General features: G+C 37.7%; 1 protein-coding gene across 1 annotated transcript in view; it reads right to left on the bottom strand.

Annotated features, from left to right (window-relative positions):
* Window positions 1-3,128: 3,128 nt before the first annotated feature.
* LOC140153310 (uncharacterized) overlaps window positions 3,129-26,647 on the bottom strand; it is a 36,383-nt gene continuing 12,864 nt past the window's right edge. The window contains exons 2-10 of the mRNA XM_072176036.1: window positions 23,591-23,720; window positions 22,687-22,787; window positions 20,812-20,888; window positions 19,439-19,565; window positions 18,592-18,767; window positions 15,420-15,543; window positions 12,035-12,130; window positions 10,210-10,356; window positions 3,129-9,203 (exon numbers count right to left, since the gene is read on the bottom strand). Coding sequence (XP_072032137.1) covers window positions 5,287-9,203; window positions 10,210-10,356; window positions 12,035-12,130; window positions 15,420-15,543; window positions 18,592-18,767; window positions 19,439-19,565; window positions 20,812-20,888; window positions 22,687-22,787; window positions 23,591-23,720 — 4,895 coding nt within the window. The 3' untranslated portion in view covers window positions 3,129-5,286. The remainder of the gene's footprint in view (window positions 9,204-10,209; window positions 10,357-12,034; window positions 12,131-15,419; window positions 15,544-18,591; window positions 18,768-19,438; window positions 19,566-20,811; window positions 20,889-22,686; window positions 22,788-23,590; window positions 23,721-26,647) is intronic.

Genomic DNA, 26,647 nt, shown 5'->3' on the forward strand with positions numbered 1-26,647 from the left:
AGAGACACGGGACAGTCCAAAGGACCTGAACCAATAAGACCACAAATCATTGTCTCATCTCCATCCTTGTTGCTTTGACCAGCCACTGATATGTATCTCAAATGCCCATTATGGAGGTTAGATGTTCTGATATTAGGCCCCTATACTTTTCACTTTTGCTTGATACTGTAATTATCAACCATGTTTGAAATTGTTGTTCTTTTTAATGCCACAAACAGATTTACCCTGTAACACCTGACTGCACATTATGATAACATTATACTCATATTTCATAGAAATTGCCTTGTGATCTTATTCTGATATGCAGTTTAAGTATACATTGCTGATTCAATTATGACACAACATTAATATACATTTAATGAAATTTACTGAACTGAAGTCACACTCAAATGGTCTTAAATGGATTCATTATTGCAATGTATACAAACAACATATCAAAATAAACTTGAGTCACTGGCTCAAATAATGCACCAAGTGATTTGCATGGATTTATGGGACATTTATTTACAATGTCACAAAACACAGCCAATGTTTTTTCTTTTTACATTGGTCTTTTCTATCTATATAACGCATTGTACATTTTTTCTGTATACTCAACTAAAAAGGGGAAAAAAGATTGCAAGTTACAATGTGCTTGCATAAAAAGCTACAACTTATCAAAATATTCAACATTGTCATGTGCAGGAAAGTTGGAGTAAAGCATACTACATATCTGAATTTGTTAGAACTGCATATTGGAAATACATTATTATACACCCAAATATTAGCAAGATCCAGCAATAATCAAGGATTAGCACTTTCAGAATAATTACACATTCATTATGATACATTATTGTGGTAATGACACTTGCAATACAAATGAATAGTTTCTCATGAATAATACCCGACTTAATTACATAGGTCAGAACACACCATAGAATCAGACAGACTCGGCTAAAACTCATGGAGAGGGGGAAATGGTATACTTCTTAATTATTTTGCCACAGGCTTGGGCAAACTTCACCTAAAATGTGTTGGCAATCTGCATGTTGGGTGATTGTGTAGATAACATGCAAAATGAGCAAAGCATTTTTCAATGTTTAAGCTTTTTAAGTCTTCTTATTGGCTAATTTACCAAAAAGGGCACCAAGGATGGCAAAACAATATGGCCTATTTCCCCATTGGGTTACACAAGGAATTAGTGATTTGAAACAAACCACAGTTTTTGTGGCATTTAATTCTCGAGATTTTGATATAATTTCTTAAAAGGCCCCCAGGAAAATGAAATACATGCAAGCATGAATATTTTACCAATACATGTCGTGAAATGTTTGTGCACACTAATATTTCATGTTTTACAGTATTTGGAGTCTCTCTCAGTCAGCCTCCGTCAGTCTTGTTTTGTAGTACACAAACATTTCATCTGACCACATAAATATCCCAGTTGAAATTCATGCACCTCCTAAGACACGACCTTAATCTCCCACACAAGGAGTGTAGATTTCAAATGGGTCACCCATAGGGTATATTGCTGATCCATTAATTATCCTTTTCTGGTGCATTGTGGGATTGAAAAGGGAGCAAATTAGCGATCGATTTGCATCCCACAATGCACCAGAAAAGGATAATCAATGGATCAGCAATATACCCTATTCAGGTAACCCCACTTGAAATTCATACTTCCTGTGTAGATAGAAGATTATGCTCACCTCTTCCATAAAGGGAGCATGGATTTCAACTGGAATAACCCCATAAGAGCCAGTCTTCATTAAACACTAACTCTATCTGGTAAGTTATATAAAACAGTGAAATTCAGTGGACAAAATATTACAATGATCTCTTTCTTACTATGACAACTTTCTTGATTCATACTGATTTGAAAACACATTCCCCTTCAATTTTTTAACAAAATTAATGAAATTAAATTAATCTACTTGATAAAATACAATTGTGCAACTAAAACTTAACTTAAAATTAACAATATGAAAATCAAAAGGCATTATTATTTTATTTGAATTCAATGAATGCACAGATACCTTCAATTACATCTGATATTGAATATGAAATAAATTAAACAGTATGAGCAACACGATTGGGTATTGAAATCCAAAATAACTATTTGTGACCATCCACCACGAAGTGGTAGTAAAGTCGGCTCTAGACCATTTTCTGTTTATTGCAGAGTTTGTAACAATGTACTTTCAGCTTTAGAATGACACCTCAACCAGCTTCATCTGACATCTGGAAGTGAAGTTATGGTTCATCAAAGTTCAAATTTCTTATATTTTACATAGAAATCCATATATTGTTTTTGATTGTATCTCGAAATGGTAAATGCCGACTTTACGACCAGTTTGTGGTGGATGGGCACATTTTACATTGATACATGAAATTATAATCACACACCTTTACCCTAAAAAATACAATATCTGATTTTAGAATACTGCTATTGTCCAAAATTCATTCATAAAAAGTGCATCATAATATTTGAGCTTATTTTGGCTTATGGATCCAAATTATTTAATTTCAACATGGTAATGTGATAATTTTCAGTTTAAAAGTATAAATACAATTCGGAAGAGAAATTACATACCAACTATATATATGTATCAAAACCTGGTGAGTGCTGACTATCATCTACAGCTAGGATACCTTTTTTGCTTCTTGTGATAATATTATAGCCTGCCCCTGTAATAAGCTTCACATTATTCAAAATTCATTCTCTTAATATTTTGTGCCAGTGTATACCTCTCAATAATTAGTGCCTGTGTACACAATGTGTTCCAGGTTTTGTTAACTGCATATTAAAAATCTATCCAACATTGATCAGTCCAATAACATATGATATGAATATAATGACTTGATCAGCATCAAAATGCACACAAGATGGCAAACTCTAATGTCCTTGTGGGGGAAAATATAACTAAACAAAATCTAAGTTTGTTTCCTGTAGGGTGCATGAATACCAAATTGCACAAAATTACATGTGTTGGTTAATAAAATAGGTTGAATATTAAAACTTGTGCAGAACTGAGGGTTGATTTTTATTTTTAATTAGTTTTGCAATGTTTTTAAGTCTTTTTTGTTCCTGAAAATAAAAATTTTACTTGATTTTTGGGAAAAAAAGTTGCAGTACAATTGTTCAAAAAAAATGTGCACAGCTTACAAGAAACAAACTTGTTTGTGTTTTTCCTTATGGATAAAACATGCAGATGAAATGCATGATTACAAATGAACTTGTCATAAACCTGCAAAACTTAGAGAATTTACTTTGCACAAGTTTACACATTTTTCAAAGATAATGATGCCTTCATTATACATTGTTTTCCCAAAAAGTGACATGCAGCTGTACGGTGAGGTATCTTCATAACCTTCACTTCTTTAGAAACAGTACATATTACAAGTACAGTTTACAGAAATTACAAAAAGATGTTGACACAAAATTGAGGTCATTATCTTATACAAAATTGCAATTCAGGACTAAATCTTAAGGAATCAAACATAACATATTGTTTGTAAACTTACAAATTTGCAATGTTTTGTTGCTACCCCTGTGCCAAAATTCACCTTCCATCACAATCAGCTAAACCAGATAATAATCTTCAAAAATTCATTCATTTCAAATCTACATTGATGCAACACACATCAAATTGAACCACTCCAGATTTGAAATGAGATTTTGACATCTCAATTTTGAGTCCCATCATTAAAATCACTGTCACAAGCCTTTCAAATGTTACTTCATTAATTAAATCAGTCGATGAGATGTGATTTACTTAGCACCTCAAAATCTGCTGTTTTTATACTCATGAGGTTAGCTTCATTGGCACCATCTGGGATGAATATACAAGTTGTATATTCATCTCAGGCACAATAATGTGAATGACTTGCAACATGATGGGAGATTGCTTTACTTAGCCAGTGAAATGAATCCTTATTTTCATCGCAATATGTAACAATGCATCTCATTGGTCAATGATCACTCTTTTATTAATATTTCTGGTTCATTTCATGTGGCGAATCTCACAACTTATCCAAAATATTGCATTACATTACATAATTATGTTTAATTAGTCTCAGCATTATTATAACTTGTCATTTGTGACATGATCTGGTCCATGGGGCCAAAGGCAGCAAATTTGAAACTGAGAAAAAGGTAAAAATATGGAGTAAAAAAACAATCAAATACATAAGAAAATAGACATCAAAAAACTTCATAACATTAGAACCAAGTATGCAAGACCTTTGGTGTTTTCAGTAAACGATAGCCTATTGAATAATGTAATACTTACAGAAACATAATTTTCAAAAATGCCTACTTTGGCCCCCATGGACCAGATCGTGTCACATTTTAAACATTACTTTATACTTAATCAAGCCTCGAAATATGCAATGTTTTGGGCCCTCTATGTCATTCTTATAACATCGAGAAGCATTTTGCGACAAAAAGTAAGGCCCCCAGAAATCAGGGGTCCTCTCATATTTTTAAGGGTATTTCCCCAATGCCCGCAATATTTCGAGGCCTGTGTGCAGGTGTGAATGGCCAGTGAAGTAACCTGCAATTTGCAATTAACATTTATGTAACAGACACAATAGTAGAACACTTTTCAGTTTGGGTAAAGCCTTGTGAATTTCCTGGGTATAAACTGAACAGCGCCCTCCTATCATGTCCATCGTTCTTCAAACAGCTAATACATTCATGTGTGTATGTCAAAATTGAGTAGATGATCATGATGAGGGCAAGAAATTGTTTTGGCCCTTAATAATGAGGGGGTAACCTTTGGGGTCTGAAAAGCACCAAATATGTTGAAAAATTGGGTGCCTTTTTTGTACAAAAGCAATATTGTGTGGTCATATCCGAGGTTTTCTTATTACCACTAATGGGGGCAACCAATTTATCTCTAATAAGTTCAACCACATTTATTTACTTCAAAAATCAAGAAGTTGCAACCAAACTGGTATGTATACATGCATATGCCATGCCTGGATGCCAGTTGACCATTAAGCTTGTCTTTCTTAACCCCTTCCACCATCAATACCCATACTTATCGGTGCCTAATATATGGACACTTCTACATCTTTGGTAAACTTTATCAAAGGGAACCCCAAAATGAAATATAATGGGACTTTATACAAAGATCTCAAAAACAAATAAATTGAAATCTTGATATGAAGCTGGGTATTCACAAACATTGCTTGCTTGACCTAAATTTCCCTAATACTTTGCAGTGAATGGCTTTATTGTATACAAATAAAGCAATCTTTCCTTTATATACAAAGTGTAATTTTACATGTAGCCACTTTATTCTAATACCTATAGAATGGAGGTGGGTGTCTCCTAGAAGGGGGACCACCCATCATCGGAGGCCCAGGTCTTTTCTGTGGATTTCTACCAAATTGTTCTTGACCCATACCTTGATGAGAATCAAAACGTCTGTAATCTTGATCCATGCCTCTGTCGTTATGAAATCTATCTGGACGGTGATCGGGCATACCCATTGGCCGATTCATAGGTTCGTTCCTTCCGAATGATTCGGACGGACCATCATCACGTCTGCCAAACTGACCTTGACCAAAGTTTCTGTCAAACCTACCTTCAAATCTATCCCGTGATCTATCAAAAGGTCTGTCCGGAAAACTTCTTCTCCGTTGTCCTACAGTCTCAATACTTTGTATCTGTGAGGAGTCGGGGCCACCATCATGAGACTTGGAACGGTTGTAATCTGGTCGTCCAGGTTCTCCAGCACCAATCTCATCACTGTGCTTAGGAAAACCTGACCTTTCATTTGAGGGTGGAGGTGTGGTTATTTGAGACTTGACTTTTGGAGCATCTTTTTTCTTGTTGCTAAGAACTGGGATTGGAGACTTGGGTTCTCCTTTTGGAGATTCTGATAGCTTATCACTGGCTTGTTTCTCAGCTGAAACATTGTCTTTACTTGTCTTTAGTTTAAGTTCTTCCTTTTGCTGTGGTGACTGGACCGATTTAGATGGTTCGTCTTTTGACACATCTTTTTCAGCTGCTGCTTCAGGTTTTGAATCACTTTTGACTTCTGATACCTGGGGTGGCAGTTCAGGTGATTCAGATTTCATGATCTTTTTCAAAGCTGATTTTAGAATGGGAGGAAGTGACACAGGCTTATCTTTTTTTAGTGCCGATTTCAGGGCAGGTTTCAGAGGTGGTGGTTCTTTCTTTTCAACTGGATCCAACGTGATTGGTATTTGAACAAGGGTTTTACTAGGCTTTATTCTTGGAATACTATCGCTCATCTCCAAAGCTTGCTCCAACTCTGCATGAGCCAGTTCCGTCAATTCATCATCCGTCATTTCCATATCACTTGATCTCACACCATGGTCACTCACACGACGAGCACTTGCTGGTGGTGGGCCTGGAGGAGGGGGTGGGGCACCAGATAGGCGTTTTGCTGATGGTGGTGGAGGACCTGGGGGTGGTCCTGGTTTCTGCAGTCTTATCGAAGCTGGTGATGTTACTACTTTAATTGCTTGAGGTTCCGGGTGTTGACTTTTTTGTTTTGTATGAGGCACTGTAGGGATGGGTGTTGGAGGACCACTTTGCTTTTTAGAGTGGGGCCAGGAATGATCTGGCTCTTCTGGTGGTGGTGGAGGGGCATGCAACAGATGGAATGGAAGTGGTGCCCCTCTGTTGTGTGTTTCTGGTGGTGCTGCGTGCTTATCTTCGTATAACCCTTCCTCTTCAAGCTGCGCAAGAGAGACAATATTTTCTGGTTTTCTCTTTTTCAGAATAGATCGGGGTCTTGAGACGGAGCCCAGAGCTTGAATGGGTTGTGCTGCTTCACTGCCATGCTGCTCATGAAGTGGTGGTGGCCCACTGTATGGAGGCTGAGATTGAGGGCCACCAAATGTTTCTTGAGGTGGTGGTGGTGCTGCAAAGCGTTCATGAGCTGTCTGTGCGTATTGATCTGGTGGTGGCACTTGGTGAAATTGTTGACCATAGTGTTCATCATAATGTTGATTATCTTGCTGGTGCTCTTGATGTCCTTCACTTGATTGAGCTGGGTAGTGTTCAGAGTATGCTGGATCATGTTCAGAGTATGTTGGATCATATGGCTGATCAGAATATGCCTGATGATCATCATATGGTTGCTCTGAATAAGATTGCTCTGAATAGTCTACATATGGTTGATCATCAAATGATTGTCCAGGATCATATGGTTGCTCAGGGTCATAAGGTTGATCAGCTGCTTGTTCACCTTCACTGTGCTGCCGGTGTATTGGTTGCCTCATATCCATGTCTTGTTGATTAGGGAAAGGTGGTCTCAAGTCTTGATCACCATGGTTGTATGGTTGCTGTCTCATGTCTTGATCAAAAGCCTGTGGTGGCCCTTGATGGTGCTCAGGGGGAGGTTGGTGTGGAGGGAATGATGGTCGCATGTCCTGGTCTTGAGGGGGCCTATTACTATCCTGGTGAGGAAAAAGTTGCCTCATATCTTCATCTCCTTGGTTTTCTTGATGTGGGAATGGAACTCTCATATCTTGATCATGATGAGGTGGCCCAGTGTGGTGTTCAGAATAAGGTGGCCTTGCATCATGCTGTGGTCCACTGAACACTGGTCTAATGTCCTGATTGGGAGGTGGTCCTGCTGATGTAAATGGTAGTCTTACTCCATGCGGGGGGCCTTGTATATTGTGATCAGTGAAAGGTGGCCGTATCTCCAGGTTGGGAGGTGGTCCTCTGATATCAGGGAAAGGACCAGAGACAGGTTGCTGCTGAGAGAATGGAGGTCTGATCTCCTGGTTAGGGGATGGTCCTCTGATATTCGGATCCTGAAACAGCGGCATATTCTGATTAATAGGTGGTGGTCCTTGCACTTGTTGATGAGCAAAGAGTGGTTCAGTGTTTTGATCTGGTGGAGGTCTCTGAATGGGTTGATCTGGAAAAGGTGGTGGTCTTTGCTGATCCGGAGATGGCCCAGGGGAAGGTCCTGGAGACGGCTGTGGAAATGTCGGACCTTGATTATATTTAGAGTATGGCTCATTTTGTGCAGAGAAATGTGGTGGTGGTTGGTTTTGAGTTGGTGTAACAGGGGTATTGGGGTAAGACACAGGTGGAACTGGTTGCGGAGGTGGAGGTCCTACTCCCACTGGTGCTATTCCAACAGGTGGAGCGACTGGATGTGGAGCTCCATGTGGCTGTTCTAGCGGTGGTACCCCTGCCATATGAGATGGTGTTTGCATACGTGGTGGTGGATTCACACCAATCACTTGTACTTCAGGAGGCGTCTCTCCTACAATTTGTATATCACTATTTGGTGCCGGGAAGCCTCCTGGTGGTGGTGCACTGGTCGCAGGTGTATACGGTCCTGCTGATGCACTGGACGCTACAGGTAGCCTGTTGAAGTTCAGTGGAGCATTGGATGCTGGTGTGTAAAGCACTGGAGCACTAGTTGGTGGAGCAAAACCAACTACACTAGAAGCAGGTGGAGGTGGTGGAGGCGGCGGCCCTTCTTTCAAAGCCTTCATTATGTGCCCCACAGACAAAGCATGGGCAGCAAGGTGATCTTTAAATTTATTCTCTTCCACAGAATCAGCAACTGTGGACACAGAGAACGGCAATACTGAAGGCCCAGTAGTGGCCACTGGAGACTTTGTTTTAACTGCCGTAGCAGTTTTAGTTGTTGGTGTATTTTCTAAAGGCATGGCTTTGTGTAATTCAAAGTTTGTCTCTGCTTGCTTGGCAGCTTCTAGTCTTTTCACATTTTTGGACAGTACTGTTAAGCTATTTATAAATGATGTGGACTGGGCACTTTTCTTTCCCTTGCTCGCCTGTGACTTGTTTATCAACTTAGTTAAGAACTCAATAGGATTAGTAGTAGCTTCTCTGATCAGTTTTTCTTTGTTTTGACTTGTATCCAATTCATCTCGAACTGGTGTGCCCACTCTTTCATCTCCCTTTGAGTCAGATTTAGATGAGGGAGTTGATGTCCTACTATGATGATTGGCAAAAAATGCCTCTGGACTAGGTGTGTAGATATGCTCTGTACTGCTGTGTTTTCGTTTTGACCGCTTGTGACGATGATGGTCTCTTTTATGCTCCTTGTGATGCTTGTGACTATGAGATCTTTTCTTCTTTTTCTTTTCTTCAGGAGGAGTGAGTGATTCTGGTGTTGGTGGACTGAGGGCTATAGGTGAGCCTTCAGGAGATGGTGGTGAACCAGGTGGTGTGTAGCTTGCAACAGCTTGAGCAGCTGCATTAAAAACAACACAAAAGTACAACAAAATCAACAAAAGTGATAATGGAAATTGTTAGCCTAAACTATTGTCATTACTTACTTGATGTTTTTTGATGAAGAACTTATCTATATCATCCTTATCAACAAAAGCCTATATTCAAGTATTTATTCAGTACAACAAAAGGTAATGTTGCTATTTCTAATTATCTGACAAGTGTATGCACCAAACATTGTGTCCAATACATGTACGTACTTCGCAAAAGCTCTGACCTTAGCGACCAACTGCCTAGTAACAACATTCCGTAACATGATTGGTTAATTTTTTCCAACCTGTGCATAGTGTATAGCAGCATATGTGTGAGGAATGCTTTCAAATTGTACATGTCATCATCAGTGTTGTAGCTAGCAGAAATTGAGAGCCGGGCAGAAATTTACAGAATTTGCTTGATTTAGCAAGACTTTAACAAAAATGGACACAAATTTGGTAAACACACATTTTTTTTAAATTTGAGTGGTGGGCTGTAGCATCAAAATGAACCCTCAGTGGTGGGCTCCAGAAGTAAGTGGTGGGCTCCACCGCCCACCGTAGCTACAACCCTGTGAGAATTCAATACAGCAACAGGAGATTATATTCCATCAATAATATCCTAAGAAACTTGAATTTGTAAACCCATCACAAATGTGCGATATGTTATCTATGATACATACTAAGCAACTGAAATTTGTAACATGATGCATCACGAATGTGTGATATGCTACATATGATGTAACAGGTTAAGCGCTTTTTCAAATAGACCCCAGTAGTATGCGAGTTATTGATTCCTAGACTAACAAATTGACTCCATTATGATTACGAATCCAATGGCCTTTTTGAAGCATGGCGTACACAGAAGGAGGGCAGTCTTCAATCTGGGTAAAACCTGGCAAATTCAAAAGACTTTAACCACTTTGGGCAGCGCCATCCGATTGTGTCCGCCATATTTCGAAAAGGCTAATGGTAATTTAATTTCAATGCACTCACCTGTAGTTGCAGGAGGAATAGTTGTGGGAGGAATCATTGTAGAAGGAATCGTTGTAGCAGGAATCGTAGGAGGAAAGGTTGGTAAGGCAGGCATAGGCTGCTTGCTCAGTACAGCTGGTGGCTGGTAGGTTTTGACTGGAGCGGCAGCTGCAAGGAAATATTAATATTTGTAAGTTACTAATTAGATTAATTAGATGAAACAAAAAACTTCTGCTTAGCATTTATTTTTCACCAATGTAAGAACTGGAACAGCATCATATGTAACTGAAGCCAAGTGCTATCCAGGCTTGGCTTACCAAAACTAATCTTACTGCTGACAAGAGAGGAGCGGCATGGTTGCTTTGCGTAATGCTAATATTTATCTCAGTTTCAGACCAGGACTTTTCATTTTAGAAATAGCTCTGTGCCTTTTATTTTGTAAATCTTCTTTACAAAATATTGATTTTCCTTTGCCTCTGCATATTTCATGCATGTAGAAAGTGTAATAATTGAAATTCCTTTTAATTATTTCTAAACACACTCTTCTGAAGCTAATTTTAATGTGATGCTTTTGCATGTTATATCTAGTGCAATTTTGTTTGGAGAACAGGTTCGCCAGGTTTGGTAATTAAACAAACGTAAGAGTTTTTTGTTTTTGATTTGTCAAAACCAATTGAAGAAACTTACTTTCTTGCTGACAGTTTCATCAGTGAACCACTGACTTTTTTGAAGCTTTGCAATGATTTGCTCATGTATTTTAATTGGTTGTTCATTTGTGCATCTTTTAAATATTGCAATTATTATTTTCAAAAACAATATCAACTAGACTTAGCTGTGGTCTAAGACCACGAACACAGCCGTGTTGTGACCCCTTAATGACCTTTGACCCCAGAATATATGAAAACGCCCATAGACTTTGGCTAATGTCAATGCATGGGTGCACGTGGCACCACTTTAAGATGTTATTTGTGGTAGAAGGGGCATTTTGAAGGTTTTTCGTCTCAGGCGGAAGTGACCCCTTAATGACCTTTGATCCCAAATAAAAAAATACCACATATGAATTGGGTAACCACAATTCATGTGTGAACATACTCTAGCTACTGTCCTATGTTTTTCTTAGCAAATAAAAATTTTTGAAGGTTTTTCGTTTTATACCGGAAGTGACCCCTTAATGACCTTTGACCCCAAATCTGTGAGGACCCCATAGACACTGGGTAATAACAATGCATGTGTGCAAGTGGTGTCATTGTCCTACGTAATTTGTGGGAGAAGAAGCATTTTAAAGGTATTTCGTTTTATACCGGAAGTGGCCCCTTAATGACCTTTGACCCTAGATAAGAAATACCACATATACACAGGGTAACTACAATTTATGTGTGAACATACCGTTACTGTCCTATGTTTTTCTTAGGAAATAAAAATTTTTGAAGGTTTTTCGTTTTATACCGGAAGTGACCCCTTAATGACCTTTGACCCCAAATCTGTGAGGACCTTATAGACACTGGATAATAACAATGCATGTGTGCAAGTGGTGTCACTGTCCTATGTAATCTGTAGGAGAAGAAGCATTTTGAGTTGAAATCACGTTTTTGACCCCTATGACCCCAGCGTGACCTTTGACCCCACGAGTTTCATGTGACATGTAGGGGCGTAGTCAATGATAGTTGTGACCAAGTTAGGTCCAAATCGGTGTAAGCATGTGAGTGCTAGAGCAAATGTAATGGTCGGCAGAAAGAAAGAAAGAACCTGTAAGAAAAAAGACACAGCCGTGACTAACGTCACGGCTGTGTAATCAATCAATCAATCAATTACAATTTGTTTTTCACACAATAGATGATCAACATACCAACAATGGTGCCCTGGAGTTTAGAATCTTCATCTGATAACTCCATATCTTCAACTTCCATTGTGTCAGCATTTGGGTCTCTTGGAGGGGTAGCACCTGTGGAGTAACAACACAAACATTGCATTTCTCAGTGTTTTATAGAAATATGAAATGGTGAAATCACCAAGAAAAATTATCTCTGGTGCCCTAATGATGTACATTGGTGCTTACCATATGCTATCAAGCAAGCTATACATTTTTTTAAATTCCAAAGATGTTTAGTCTGTATTACATTTTTCTTTACTTCTATATACCAATAAGTATTATGCAGAGATGTGATTCAAAGCTTGTGAAATGGGTGTTTCCACAGTAATGAGACCCCTTTTGGTTATTTTGCCCTAATCTTTTTTCCTATTTACTTTCAGATTTTAATTATGGCCATTGTTAATCTTCATGAGTAAGCAAAAATTCAATATCCTACCTCAATTTTGACAAATTTGTCCATGTAAACCCTATGGGGAAAATTAGTAACGGTTGTAACATATTTGTTGTATTGACAGTTCTTGACGCACAAGAGGACGAAAAATGAATAAAAGACTGAGCGTTGAAAAATGGACTATGTATGGTCTTTGGTTTAATTTTCTTAGGTTAACACCATTGATTGCTTCATAATTAACCAGGTGCAGGCACTGTTTGATCCATACCATGGCTAGGAGATGGGTTACAATGTCGTAACGGTTGTAACGTAAAATCAATGTTACAACTGTTACAATTTAAGACAAAATGTCATGAAACTAAAAAATTAACAATATTTCTTTTTTTTTTCATATTATCCAAGGTGTCATAATAAAGTTGGTTATGAAAATTATGAAATACTCACATCTATGTAAATATATAGTTCAGAAGTGGCATATTTCTGTGCGTCCATGGTTGACGCACATGTCAAAATGACATATAACTCACAAAATGAACCAAATAATCACAGTAAGGTTTTGTCTTATGATTGTCATAGTTCCTCTTATTATAACAAACCTGGATAAAACGATGAAATATCATTCATTGTTAATGTTTCATAACATTTAATGTTGTAACGGTTGTAACATTTTAACGGTTGTAACATTGATTGCAACCATATGACTTTGTACCCACATCCTAACCCTGATATGGATCACAGAGTACCTACACTTGGTTTGTATTGAAGGAATCAATAATGTTAACCTAGGAAAACCATAGCACAGACCATACAGGGTCAACTTTTCAAAATACAACCTTTTATCTGTTGTCGTCAAAAGTCACATGTTACAACCGTTATTGTGTTACAACTGTTATTTTTCCCCATAGGGTTTATGTGGACAAAATTATCAAAATGTAGGTAGGGCATTGAATTTTTGCTCGCTATCTCCTTACTTATAAAGATTAACAATGGCCTAAATTAAACTATGAAAATAAATAAGGAACAAAAATTAGGGCAATAAAACCTAAGGGGGTCTCATTACTGTGGGAACACCCAAATAGTAGAAAATCCTGAAAAACAGTATGAAATTAGGCTAATATACCACAAAACTGGCTGAAAATCAATGAAATTGCGTAAATTTTGGCCACAAAAAATCCTGAAATCAGAAAAAATCCTGAAGAATCACACCCCTAATTATGATGAAATAAAACTGAACTGAACTGAACATGTAGTTGCTGAGGTGTCCTGTCAAATTGCCTTGGATTTTCCCTCACAAGATATTCAAGAAGGATAGTGCTGTGAACAACTTAATTAACATCAAGCTTCAAAATTTGCAGGTGTGTTTCAATGTTCATACATGTTATTGTAAAATATATGCACATACACTTGTCAAATTTATATGATAATTCAGAAAATCATGGTGATTCAATTTCCACACACAGAGTATTTAGTTAATGAATAGAGCCTACTATTAAGGCCAGAGTAATGGAAGACACATTCGTCCACGACCGAATTTGAGATTTTTTGATATTTATCAACACTAAGATGTATTCTTTCACTTGAAACTGATAAAATACAACTTGCTAATATTTATTCGTATTTTTGCTTGATTTATTTCACTCCTTTCAACTCTAAAAAGTCACATGGCTCAAGACAGCTTAGTAAATTGGCGGAAATAATGAGTCAGAAATGCGCGAATGCGAAATATTGTGATTACGCTGCGTTTCAAGCGTCAGCGTGACGCTGGCGCAACTCTGCGCGTATGTCCAACACAGTCAAGGCGCATTCGGTATGTTGTTAACGCCAGCAAATATGGTGTAAACAAAACAAAAATATGCAGTCAAAATGCCACTTAGATTTTTTAATTATTTTGAATTTTGGCGCACTGAAAGCAGACATTATAGATTCATTGGTGCAAAAAGATGCATATTTAGACCATGCACCAGATACAGCTTTACAAGTGTGAAAGTCTTACCGCTTTTAAAATTTAAGGACGTTTTGTGCATAATTTTGACATTTTTTACTAAAACATCAATTTCTCAGAGTTCACTTTTGACAATATTGCGCGATTTTTGTGACAAGATAACTCGAAAAATATGTAAGCAAAGGGTAAACTTTTTGCACTATATAGAGTACATCAAAGTCTAGGGGAGGTTTTTTCATTTTTTCAAAATATTAGTTTTAAACAAAAATATACACCATTATGTGCAATTTTAGCTTAATAGAGTGACAAAATGGCTTTTTTCACATGTTTTTTTCAATATTTCGGAAAAAAAGACGAATTTCAAAAAAATAAAAAAACCTTCCCTAAGTTCATGTCTCTTCTTCATGAAAAGCTAACTGAATTTGTTTTACTCCGAACGGATTTTTTTCTAAGTTGTCACAAAAAAATTGGGGTAAAAAAGTGAATTTTTATGATTTTTTCAAAAACTTGACATTTTTGAACAAATCTGACGTCACCATGGGATTCCTTGACTCATTTCCTTTCCAAAAATGTATAGTTTTATATACTTTGGACATACAATTCAGAAATAATGAAGCTCGCAAAGGTCCATGTTCTCTCCCATTACTCTGCCCTTAACAGTACTTATAAGTTTGAATCCAAGCTTGAGTTATGACTCCCAGGTTTGGATTATTGGATGTATGATACTGTGAAGCTGAATTTACTCGATGTCACTTTTACACAATGTGCATGGGATTTGCTTTTCTACAAAAGTGATCAAGTACAAATTCAAATTTTCTATCAAAATACTTTCAAGTTATTTAGCAGATAAAATAGAGTTGTGAGCTCCTGATTGGCTGATTGAAGCAAGCAAAAACTATCTGCATCTCAACAAGCAATGACCAAGCTGTTTTTAAATCAATAACGGTAATGCGACACTGACTGTATGTGGTTGTAGCAATGTGGATGACATAAATGGCGACATTGAAGTATTGTTGTGGCAACCCTACCTGGACTAGGAGCATCCGATGCTGGTGAAGGGATTGGGCTACTTGATGGGTCTGGTAGTAATTTCTTGTACTCATCTAGTCTCTTCTTAAGGCTATTCACCCTGGTGCCAAAATTCTTGTATGCCTGTAATGATAAAAAAACGAAAGTGGTTAGGTAATATTAATATGGTAATACACTAATATAATAATTGCATCTGCATTACTCATCTTTACGACATAGTACCTGTTATCCGAAAGTCATAGGGAAACACTCCTGGCCACCCAATTGTATCCAGTTGCACATGTCCTACCACCCATTCACTGACATCAACTTGAGACTCCTGATCCAAAAATCGCCTGTTCTATATACAGGACACCACTCCCTCAGATCCATAATAACCTTAATCAAGCTCCTTTTCCACCCAACATTGGGTTATGCACAGCTGATGTATCATCCTTCATGCTTGCCAAATCCCTCTGAACAAACATGCTGTTCATAATCCCCCACTGATCACCTAATACATCTCATGGAGCTGATCCTCACTTTAAACAAAACGATCATCATTATAACCAACTTAGAGGCACTGCGATGGAGACAATTTTTGCAGCGTCTTATGCCAATCTCTTCATGGGTCATCTTGAACAACAGATCCTCTCTTCCTCCCACTTGAAATATCCCCAAATTCATGGTTCAGCTTCATCTATGACATAATCTTTATGTCGATCAAATCACATCCATGTTTATCGATCAAGATGCTTATTCAAAAGCCATGCCGGCACTTGTCTTATCTAAATTAGACTATGGCAATGCACTCCTGTTTGGATGCAATGGTAAAGATCTTACTTGTCTACAGCGCCTACACAATTGGGCGGCCCGCATTGTTTACCTAGTTCATCATCGTCATTCAACATCTCCCTTGGTAAACTCTCTTCACTGGTTACCAGTTGATAAACGAATCAGGTTTAAAATTCTTCTCCACGTTTTCAAAGTACTGACTGGACTGTCGCCAATCTATCTCACTGACTACATCGCTACCTACATTCCAACTAGGAAAGGCCTTCGCTCCGAGCTGGATACTACTCGCCTTATCATCCACATTAGTAATAGAAGAATTGGTGATGTTCATTTAGTGTGTCTGGCCCTACTCTCTGAAACCTACCGGCTACCATACAGACTTCTCTCACAGTTTATACTTTCAAAAAGAGTCTTAAAACATATATTTTCTAATGTATTTTGCTGTTGTTATTATTATTTTTTTTTTGTAAAGTGCAATGTTCATTTATTTGGTATTGTGCTATATTAAGTGCTGTTCTTAAGTCGTTATTATTAAGTTATATTATGTTAAAGCAAGAACTGTCTATGTCCATTTTTTACCAAAATGAGTTTACCAAAGTCCACTATTCGATATGTTAATGGATACTCTTTCTTTGGTAGAAATGACTGTCCAATAGTGAAGAACAGAGGGTGCCATAGCAAAGTCAAGTATTTATGTTGCTGTTTTTATATACCAAAACTGTTTATGTCCATAAAGTCTTTTTAAAGCCAAAAGTGGCTATGTCCAGCATGATATTATGTTAATGGGCGTGGCATTGTTCTGTAGGCCTTGTTTATCGAAATTATTTTTTACTGTTGTCACACACAATCGAAATATAGAAATGATAATTCATTGCATTGTATAATATTCATTGCTATTTTAGCCACTTTCCCAGTGTTTTGTTCAGATATTTTGGATAACGCCACGCTTGTTGAACCAATGGTTGAACAAGAGTCATCACCGGTAGTCACCATGTCTAAATATGAAGGGCATTTTTCAAAATCATATTCTGGCAAACCAGATGAGAAGTTTTGGCACGATTTGAATTAATTCTCAGTTGCGCTATTTTATAGATACAAAGAAAAACTTGGCCCTTAATCTTGGATTAAAAGGAAATGCATAAATCTGGATTTCAACTCTGCCAGACAGTCAGAAAGATACATATGACCATTTAAAGGCAGCATTAATTGAACATTTTCAGGGTAACGACATGAAATGGGGTAACAAATCGAAATTATCAAGTTGCATTCAAACCGGAGCTGAGTCTCTGGATGGCTATTTCTCAGATATCTTGATGCTTTGTCACAGACTAGGCAAATCTGAACAAGAAAAGTTGACTCATTTAATATGTGCTTTTGTTATTTCAATGGAACCTGAATCTATAGAAAAAGCAGTTCATTTTGCATGCCTTCTACCCCATCAGTGAACTTGGTATGTGAAAACCCCAATGCTATGCAGGATCAGAAAACTGTGTCAGTGTCATCTATTGAAAAATTATCAAAACAAGTGGAGCCAATCAAAGTTCAAGTTCATAAAATTGCATCCAGGCCTAAGCCAAGCTCCTGGAAAGGAAAAAATAGACCCTCATTCCAACAATATGGGTCATCTAGAGGGAATCATCAACCTACACAGGGTTATTATAATAGGTCAAAATCCCAACATGACCAAAGTTGACCAAATTTCAACAGACTCATGTGCTTTTGTTGCGGAAAACTCGGACACTATTGTTCTTCCATCCAAAAAAAGACCACATGCAACATGTAGCAAGTACAAGCAGCTGGTGGGAGAAGCATAAGATCAATTCCAAGAAGAGTATGATGCCCATCTTGCCGGAAAAACAGAGGGACAGGAAGCAAAACAAGTTGACAAAGCCAGAGCAATATCTGAAGAAAAGTTTGTATCAGCACCATTCGATTTACAGAGTGTTCTCCAACTTCCCACAAGTGCACATTCCCAGATGTGTTAGTCGCACAATTTGTGGAAATAACCTATGTGTGTATACATGTAGTACTGCCATGCCAAATGAGGCATTTTGCTATTGTTGGTCAGAAATAGATGGCAAATGAGGTAGTAATGAGATCGGATCTTGCCCCTACAAGTGGCAAACTCATTATTCTCCGACACATGCGGTGGACAAAACCGCAATCAGAATGCTGCAGCATTGTTTCTGTATGATGTCAACACAATCTTTTGGAGAGTGGATTGCCGGAATGCCATAGTATGCATGCGGCAACGGAGGCGGAAAAGAGACACCTTGATATTTTCACGCTGCATGACTGGGTGTCTATTTTTCATCAAACTTTATGTGGACACCAACAGAATAGTCTCTTGCTCTTTAACGACACTTGAAAAATTATTACACACTATTAACCACTTACATTAGTAACAATTTTAGCTTCACTGTTTTGTGCCTCATAAAAGATCTCTCCTTTGTCCAACAGATCCACCAGTTTTCTCCTCATCTCCACTTCTTTAGTAAGGGACTGTACATAGTCTTCAAGTTTGGTAGCCGCTTCATCAAACTGCTTGGAAAACTGTTTGCCACCTGCTCGATCTAAAATGACAATAATCAATGACAGGACAATGTTACATTCAAGTTATCAGCATTTATGCAATAAGTCTTGTTTGCTATTAGTTTGCTCTATGTTGAGCACTTATCATTACATTGTGACCATCACTGAAATAAGTCCAGAACAGCTTGAAACAGAACTTTGCCGATTACGGCTTGAACAAAGTTTACATTTTGCTATACCATATTTCTTAATTTGCCTTCCAGTCTTTTCACAACAAAATCATTTAATGAAGTTGATGATAGAAAAAAACCCAGTTTTGTCACATACTGTTTAAAATTCTACAAATTTGTTAAAAGTTAATGTGTCCTTGACCATGTGCCCCCCCACCCACCCAGGAGTCTGCTCACCTTCACACACTAATCACATGCAAGAGGGTCAGAATGTTTTGAAAGCTCCCATTTTACTTTATCAATTGATTTTGTAAAATTACACATAATTGTAAACAAGTAACTCTGTCTTTCAAACAACACATGAATAAATGACAGTCATTCTTGAATTGCATATTCACAATACCATATTAGCATCAATAGAATACATACACTGTCTGCAATGTGGGGAATCAAATTATCTAAAATATCTAAAGGCAAGATATACCTAGGGGTGTTCAGGAAATGTGTTCCTATATATCTTTTGCAATAAAAGTGCTCCTCACCTTTGAGTTTCATAATTGTCTCTGCATTTGTCACATCAACATTCATGTTATTGAGTTGTTTACATTTCAGCTCTGTCTCAGCTTCAAATCTTGTCAACTCTTCGATGGTTTCTGGAACTTCTTTAGGCTGATAACAAACATAAAACACAATATATATATCATGGTGATTGCTCTTGTTTTTAACAGAAATTTACAAATTACCCTGCATCAGAGTTTCGCTACTTTAAACCAATTTAAAACACCATCTGATAGTATTATTTTTTTCTTCTCTTTTTTTTTTTTTGTGAGAGAAAAGAGTACATAATGTATGATAGTAGTAAACAAATTTTATGTTATACATTGAGGCAACTGTTTTGTGTGCTAATGAGTGTGCCAACACTTTGAAGCTGTGCCCAATGAAATATACACTAATGTCACTGACTCACCAACATGACAAATAGTATAGGGTTCAGTTTTAGATTAGATTATGTGTTGGGATTTGAAGAACGATTAGTTTCTAAGAAACCGTATTTTACCACATATGGTCTGCAGTTTTCAGAATGCATTTGCGATTTTTTGCAGCAGTTTGAAACCGCAGATGGTCCTCAATTGTAGGAATGTCCACGGTGGAAGGTGAACAATATAATGTGTGGCCGTGATTGGTGCCAACCCCCCCCCACCCACATACACACACACATAAAGCCAGCCATATAGAAAAGTGATCACAGCAAGTGATCAGGCAAGACAAAAACTAGGGACTTAACGCATGCAGTATTAAATATAGAATATTTTTTGCCTATTTCAAGTTGAACAAAATATGAACAAAAAAACAACATACCTTGTACTCTGCCAGGATCTTGGTGCCTTCTCTTGGCTTGGGTTTGGCTTTAGTTTCTTTCTTAATAAATGAGTCAAATTATGACAACATACCTTGTACTCTGCCAGGATCTTGGTGCTTGCTCTTGGCTTGGGTTTGGCTTTAATTAGTTTCTTTCCTAATAAATGAGTCCCATTATGACAACATACCTTGTACTCTGCCAGGATCTTGATGCTTGCTCTTGGCTTGGGTTTGGCTTTAGTTTCTTTCCTAATAAATGAGTCCCATTATGACAACATACCTTGTACTCTGCCAGGATCTTGGTGCTTGCTCTTGGCTTGGGTTTGGCTTTAGTTTCTTTCTTAATAAATGAGTCCAATTATGACAACATACCTTGTACTCTGCCAGGATCTTGATGCTTGCTCTTGCCTTGGGTTTGGCTTTAGTTTCTTTCCTAATAAATGAGTCCCATTATGACAACATACCTTGTACTCTGCCAGGATCTTGGTGCTTGCTCTTGGCTTGGGTTTGGCTTTAGTTTCTTTCTTAATAAATGAGTCCAATTATGACAACATACCTTGTACTCTGCCAGGATCTTGGTGCTTGCAATTGCTCTTGGCTTGGGTTTGGCTTTAGTTTCTTTCTTTTCAGCAACTGAAACAACAATACACATCTTAGATTAACAGCATGCTGTTAAAATTTTACTTCAGCAGCTTCAACCTAAAGACTTCATGGATGTTAATTAATCTAGTAACATCCACATGTGCTGTGGTACTGACACATGTTAATATACCAAACAAATAACCCTACCCTTTCTATATATTTTAAATTGTTACACACTAAATTATTATTGACTATTAAATTCTTGTTCTTGCTATTGTACAGAATATTCAGCATTGCAGCAATATTTATATATATTCAACAGTCCCAAGAAGTTTGAAACTGTCACCATCAGTTGCAATGATCTCAAATCATCTTATGATAGAAATTTTGTTAGGAGTATTCTCTCAGTCTCTCTTATCAAAGCCCACCTCTAATAAATGCCACACCGTTTCTTTTCAACTTAACTGTTCCATAAATGTTGAAAATACCAGTATATACAGAACCTGTATTTTCGAACATGCTATCGCCCATACCGTGGAAACATGGCATGTTGCCCATGGGGATCAACGTTAAGTCAGGTACCGCGTGAGCACACTCAAAAATAGCGCAAATAGCGCGAGCGTACACAAAAGAAACTTTGCGCGATGTCACCAGGTCTGAACGCTGTACCGGTCAGCTGAATTCGAGTACGCTTAGAAAATTCCAATCTGTTTATTTATTTATCTGTGCTATCGCCAATTTCATAATTTCCATATGCTGGTCCATTGTTATTGACCATGTTTACTGAAGAAATTCCTTATTGTTTGTGGAGCACCCGAGCACTGCCAGACAGTACTAGCGCTATTTTTAATGGGAATTATTATTGTAAAATAACTTTAAATGATGCCCTCTTTAGGAAAATGCAATGGCCCTGGGACGTTAATTAGAGAGAATAGGTTTCTATCATCTATGGCATGTTAAAAACTTTCTTTGTCTAATAATGATAACATGGTTGCTGGTTCCAACCCTAGCTGTGCCATTGTGATGTGCACTCTTTCCACCCATTGGTATAAAATGTGAGCCAGCATATTGAAAGCAAACCATTCACAGCATACAGTGGAGGAGTCTGATGCAAATAAGAGATGGTTACTCCCAAGCTGTGAACCCAGGTAATTAAGGGAAGGGGTATGAACGTTTGGACAGTATTTATTGTGGGACATTAGAGCACATCAGACATATCGATTTGCATTCTGAATACGAAGAATGTCCTTCTGATATCAAATAATTTTAATTTTTTGAAATTTGCAATGTAATACACATTTTATGGCAAATCATTAAAAATTGATATTTTTGATATTTAACAGTACTTGAAGTAAACTATATAAATCTGATGATTTATACTTAAAGTGTATGTAGGTGGGATGAAAAGCTGACGATCAATTGAAAATTTTGACCTTTCGTATTGAAGATATGGATTTTTTCCCCCAAAAGACCTAATTTTTTTTGGTGTTTTGGGAATATCATATCATCAATACGAAAGGTCAAAATTTTCAATTGATCGTCGGCCTTTTCTCTCCCAGCTACATACACTTTAAGAATATATCATTAGATTTATAAAATTTATTTCGAGGACTGTTATATATCAAAAATTTGAAAAATATCAAATTTTAATAATTTGTCATAAAATTTGTATTATATCGTGAATTTCAAAAAATTAAATTATTTGATATCAGAAAGACATGCTTCAGATTCAGAATGCAATTCGACACGCCGGAGGTGCTCTCATGTCCCACAAAAAATACTGTCGAACGCCATAAACGCTCATTCTAGATCCCTTAACATAAACTATATTTCATGTTGACGGACTTACCAGCAGCTGCCACTAGTTTTTCACAGATGTCACTCTCATATATATTCCTTTCTTCCCAAATGTTGAATATTCGCAACACATTCTTTCGAATTGATTCATCACTGGATTATGCAAATAAAACACATAAAACATAATAGGACATTGTTAATTACATTTTGCAAATATATTTGGAAAATTGGCCAGTTTCAGCAATCAGCAGCATCTCATTTGTCTTACATAGTAAGACTTATTTTCAGAATCTGGTTTTAAATTCCAGGTATCTGCTTTCCTTTTAAAGTTGCGAGCAACCAAATGTTGGTCATTTATTAACATAACCCCATCACACCCTAACCCCCACTACCCCACCACCTGACACTAGCCCCACCCTACCGCTATAACCCATACCCTGACCCCACAACGCTACCACACCACACCTGAACCACCCCCACAGCCCTATCCACCATCCTACCCCACTACCCCTACCACCCTACCTGTGAAGAGGCCTTAAAACGGACAGCGCGAGTTAGGCCAGTTGGATTTTGTAATGTCGGAGAGGGTCTGTCACAGTCCCCTCCACACTTAACAAGTGCTAAAATCAGGTCAACAACCTCTGGCTGTACTACTCTCCACCAAGTTACATCACTGTAACCCATACAGATCTCCAGATAATCAGATAACTTGTTCGTAAGCTTTTAGCTTTTATACGTCTCCCAAAACCTACATGTACAATGTACGCACAAAATCGTTGGCGGGGCTACGGTCACATGCATTGCTTGCTATCCCCGGTCTGGTGGTCCCACCCGAGGGGTTGGTGGTTCAAAACATGAGCTAAGAAAAAACTTCCTTCTTTCCTTCAACTTGCACAAAAAGCAGCTTGAACGTTAGAGTTAATTGCATTTACATGTAGGTGTCAACGTTTCCATACCTGCATAGTGTTGCAGCATCTTCCAAGACTTCAGCAAATGCATCCAAGAAAACAGTTGCTCCTTTTCTTTTACTGTTTTGTATCACATCATTGGCTAAATATAGAAGTGTCAGCCTCCGATTGATTTTAGCTGCAAGGAATAAAACAAAAGTCAACTTCATTAGAATACATTATACGCACATGTAATGTATATAATTAAGTACTTTTAACAGTCAGTCATCAGGCTTCCCGTTAAGGGTACTACACCCTCCATAAATTTTGTCTATTTTGCATTTTTCTCAAAAACTAATAACACAGTGGTAACAAAGTTATGTATATTATAGGGGCAAGGAATCCAATTACTACACTGGAATTTCAGTGACCCGAGACAAGCGGTTCGTTATTTATGATAAGAAATAAGGTACCACTAGGATGTACCTCATTTTCTATCATACATTGTATATACTGAACCGCTTGTCTTGAATCACTGAAATTTCAATGTAGTAATTGAATTCCTTGCCCCAATAATATACGTAACTTTTGTTACCAGTTTGTTATCATTTTTGAGAAAAATGCAAAAATAGTCACAATTTACCACAGGGTAGTACCCCTTAAGGCTTAAAAAAAATGTGCATCATGTGACAAGGTTGCAAAAACTTGCGTCCAGACAGCTTTTTGTGCGTCCTTCTGAAATTCACGATCAATCATACCGGGAAACACAGCGGCATGTCATGATCAAAACGGCAATCCCTTGCTGCTACACACGTACCCTGGGTCTACACCTCATCAAATGCCGATTGTTCAAATAAAATAAAAGTGCATTTTGAGATATTTCATCTCTAGTCGCTATGATCATTTTTTCATTTTCTGTGTCAGTTTTTTTGGTCAGAAACGTGGTCAGAAACAGCTGCAAAAATATGCCCTAACTCGTGTCTATTTTTAGCAAATTTCGTACTTGCACTTCCGCATTTCTTTAATTAACATGTTGTTGATGCTAAGCTAAAACATGTGATGCCACAAATAATACAAAAAAGTCATCATTTGGATTTTGTCTTTAAAATTGCTTTTATTCATCGTAACAATAATTCTAATAAAGGAAACATAGATTATTTTTGAGAAAATAAACTTGAAACATTCAAAAAGTGAATATGTCAGGTTGTGATAAATAATTCAATAACATTAACAGCATGTCGTCAGTTCAGCATGCACGTAAACAAAGTGTCAATTTCATCAATTGGGACTTCACAATCAAACAGCGATTATTACGGAAAGCATGCAAAAAGTGCATGATTTCCTGACGTTGCATTTGCAAATATTGCAGAATTCACTTCGATACTTCGAAAATTTTTGGGCTTTTATTATTTCAAAAATATAAAAGAATAGAAATTTCTTATTTTATCATCAATTAATAATTAAATGTTTTTAAATATAAAAAAATATGTTGATAGCATGTTACCTCAAGCTACTACATACGTACATGTATACTAGAGTCCAACGGACAAAAATTGTTAAATGATGAGAAATAAATGTTAAAAATAATCTTCAGTTGTGTGCGTCAATTTTTATGATAAAAAAATACTGCTTAATAATACCAAAATAAAGGTATATTACCAAGGCATGAACCCCCCAATCCATCCAAACATCGTAACAGTCAGCTTATTATCGTGAGAACATTCCAATCAGAGCATATTGATCGCGATATTGAACATTCTATCTACTATACTAAAATAATAAGCGGTCTCTGTCTGTCTGTCTGTCCGGCTATGCGTTCCGCCGCATCGATCCGATATTTGGGACATGGGTAGGTGCCGGGAAAAGCATGTTGACCGTGTGGTTTTGAAGGTCATCGGAGGTCGAGGTCAAAGGTCAAATTTTCAAACTTCGTCCGATCGGGCCCAAACTTGGTGGGTGGGATCCTTGATATGAGGGGAATATATGGCGAAATAAAATCGAGGTCAACTGAGGTCAAAGGTCATTACGGAGGGGGTCAAATTTCAAACTTTGTCCGATCGGGCTCAAACTTGGTGGGTGGGATCCTTGATACGAGGTGAATATATGCCCGAAATAAAATTGAGGTCGTCCGAGGTCAAAGGTCATTATGGAAGGGTCAAATTTCAAACTTTGTCCGATCGGGCTCAAACTTGGTGGGTGGAATCCTTGTCATCGGAGGTCGAGGTCAAAGGTCAAATTTTCAAACTTCGTCCGATCGGGCCCAAACTTGGTGGGATCCTTGATATGAGGGGAATATATGGGCGAAATAAAATCGAGGTCAACTGAGGTCAAAGGTCATTACGGAGGGGTAAAATTTCAAACTTTGTCCGATTGGGCTCAAACTTGGTGGGTGGGATCTTTGATACGAGGGGAATATATGTACGAAATAAAATTGAGGTTGTCCAAGGTCAAAGGTCATTACGGAGGGGGTCAAATTTCAAACTTTGTCCGATCGGGCTCAAACTTGGTGGGTGGAATCCTTGATACGAGGGGAATATATGCCCGAAATAAAATCGAGGTCCACTGAGGTCAAAGGTCATTACGGAGGGGTCAAATTTCAAACTTTGCCCGATCAGGCTCAAACTTGGTGGGTGGAATCCTTCATATGAGGGGAGCATGAAAAACATTATATGGAGGTCAACCAAGGTCAAAGGTCAAAGGTCATGGATTTCAAACTTTGTCCTATCGGGCTCAAACTTGGTGGGTGGAATCCTTGATATGAGGGGAATATATGTGCGAAACAAAATTGAGGTCAAAGGTCATCTAGGGGCTAAATTTAAACTGCCCTATTGTGCTTCAACTTGATATGAGGGAGCATGAAAAAATTACATTGAGGTCATCTGAGTTCAAAGGTCATCTGGGGTCAAAAAGTATCTCTATCATCATCTGGGGTCAAAAAGTATCGGGTCAGTCCATGTCAAATCAACCAATTTTCTGACAAGTTCCCAGGTGACCCTCTCAGATTTTGATGAAATTCCATCAGAATATTCTTTTGTGGCCACAATGAACCCATACAAAAATTTGGCTTCATAGGCCATGTCGTTTTCTATGTACCTATAGACAATGTATCTATGACATTTGAGTCAT

Source organism: Amphiura filiformis, chromosome 5, assembly GCF_039555335.1.
Source record: "Amphiura filiformis chromosome 5, Afil_fr2py, whole genome shotgun sequence".
Taxonomy (NCBI): Eukaryota; Metazoa; Echinodermata; class Ophiuroidea; order Amphilepidida; family Amphiuridae; genus Amphiura; species Amphiura filiformis.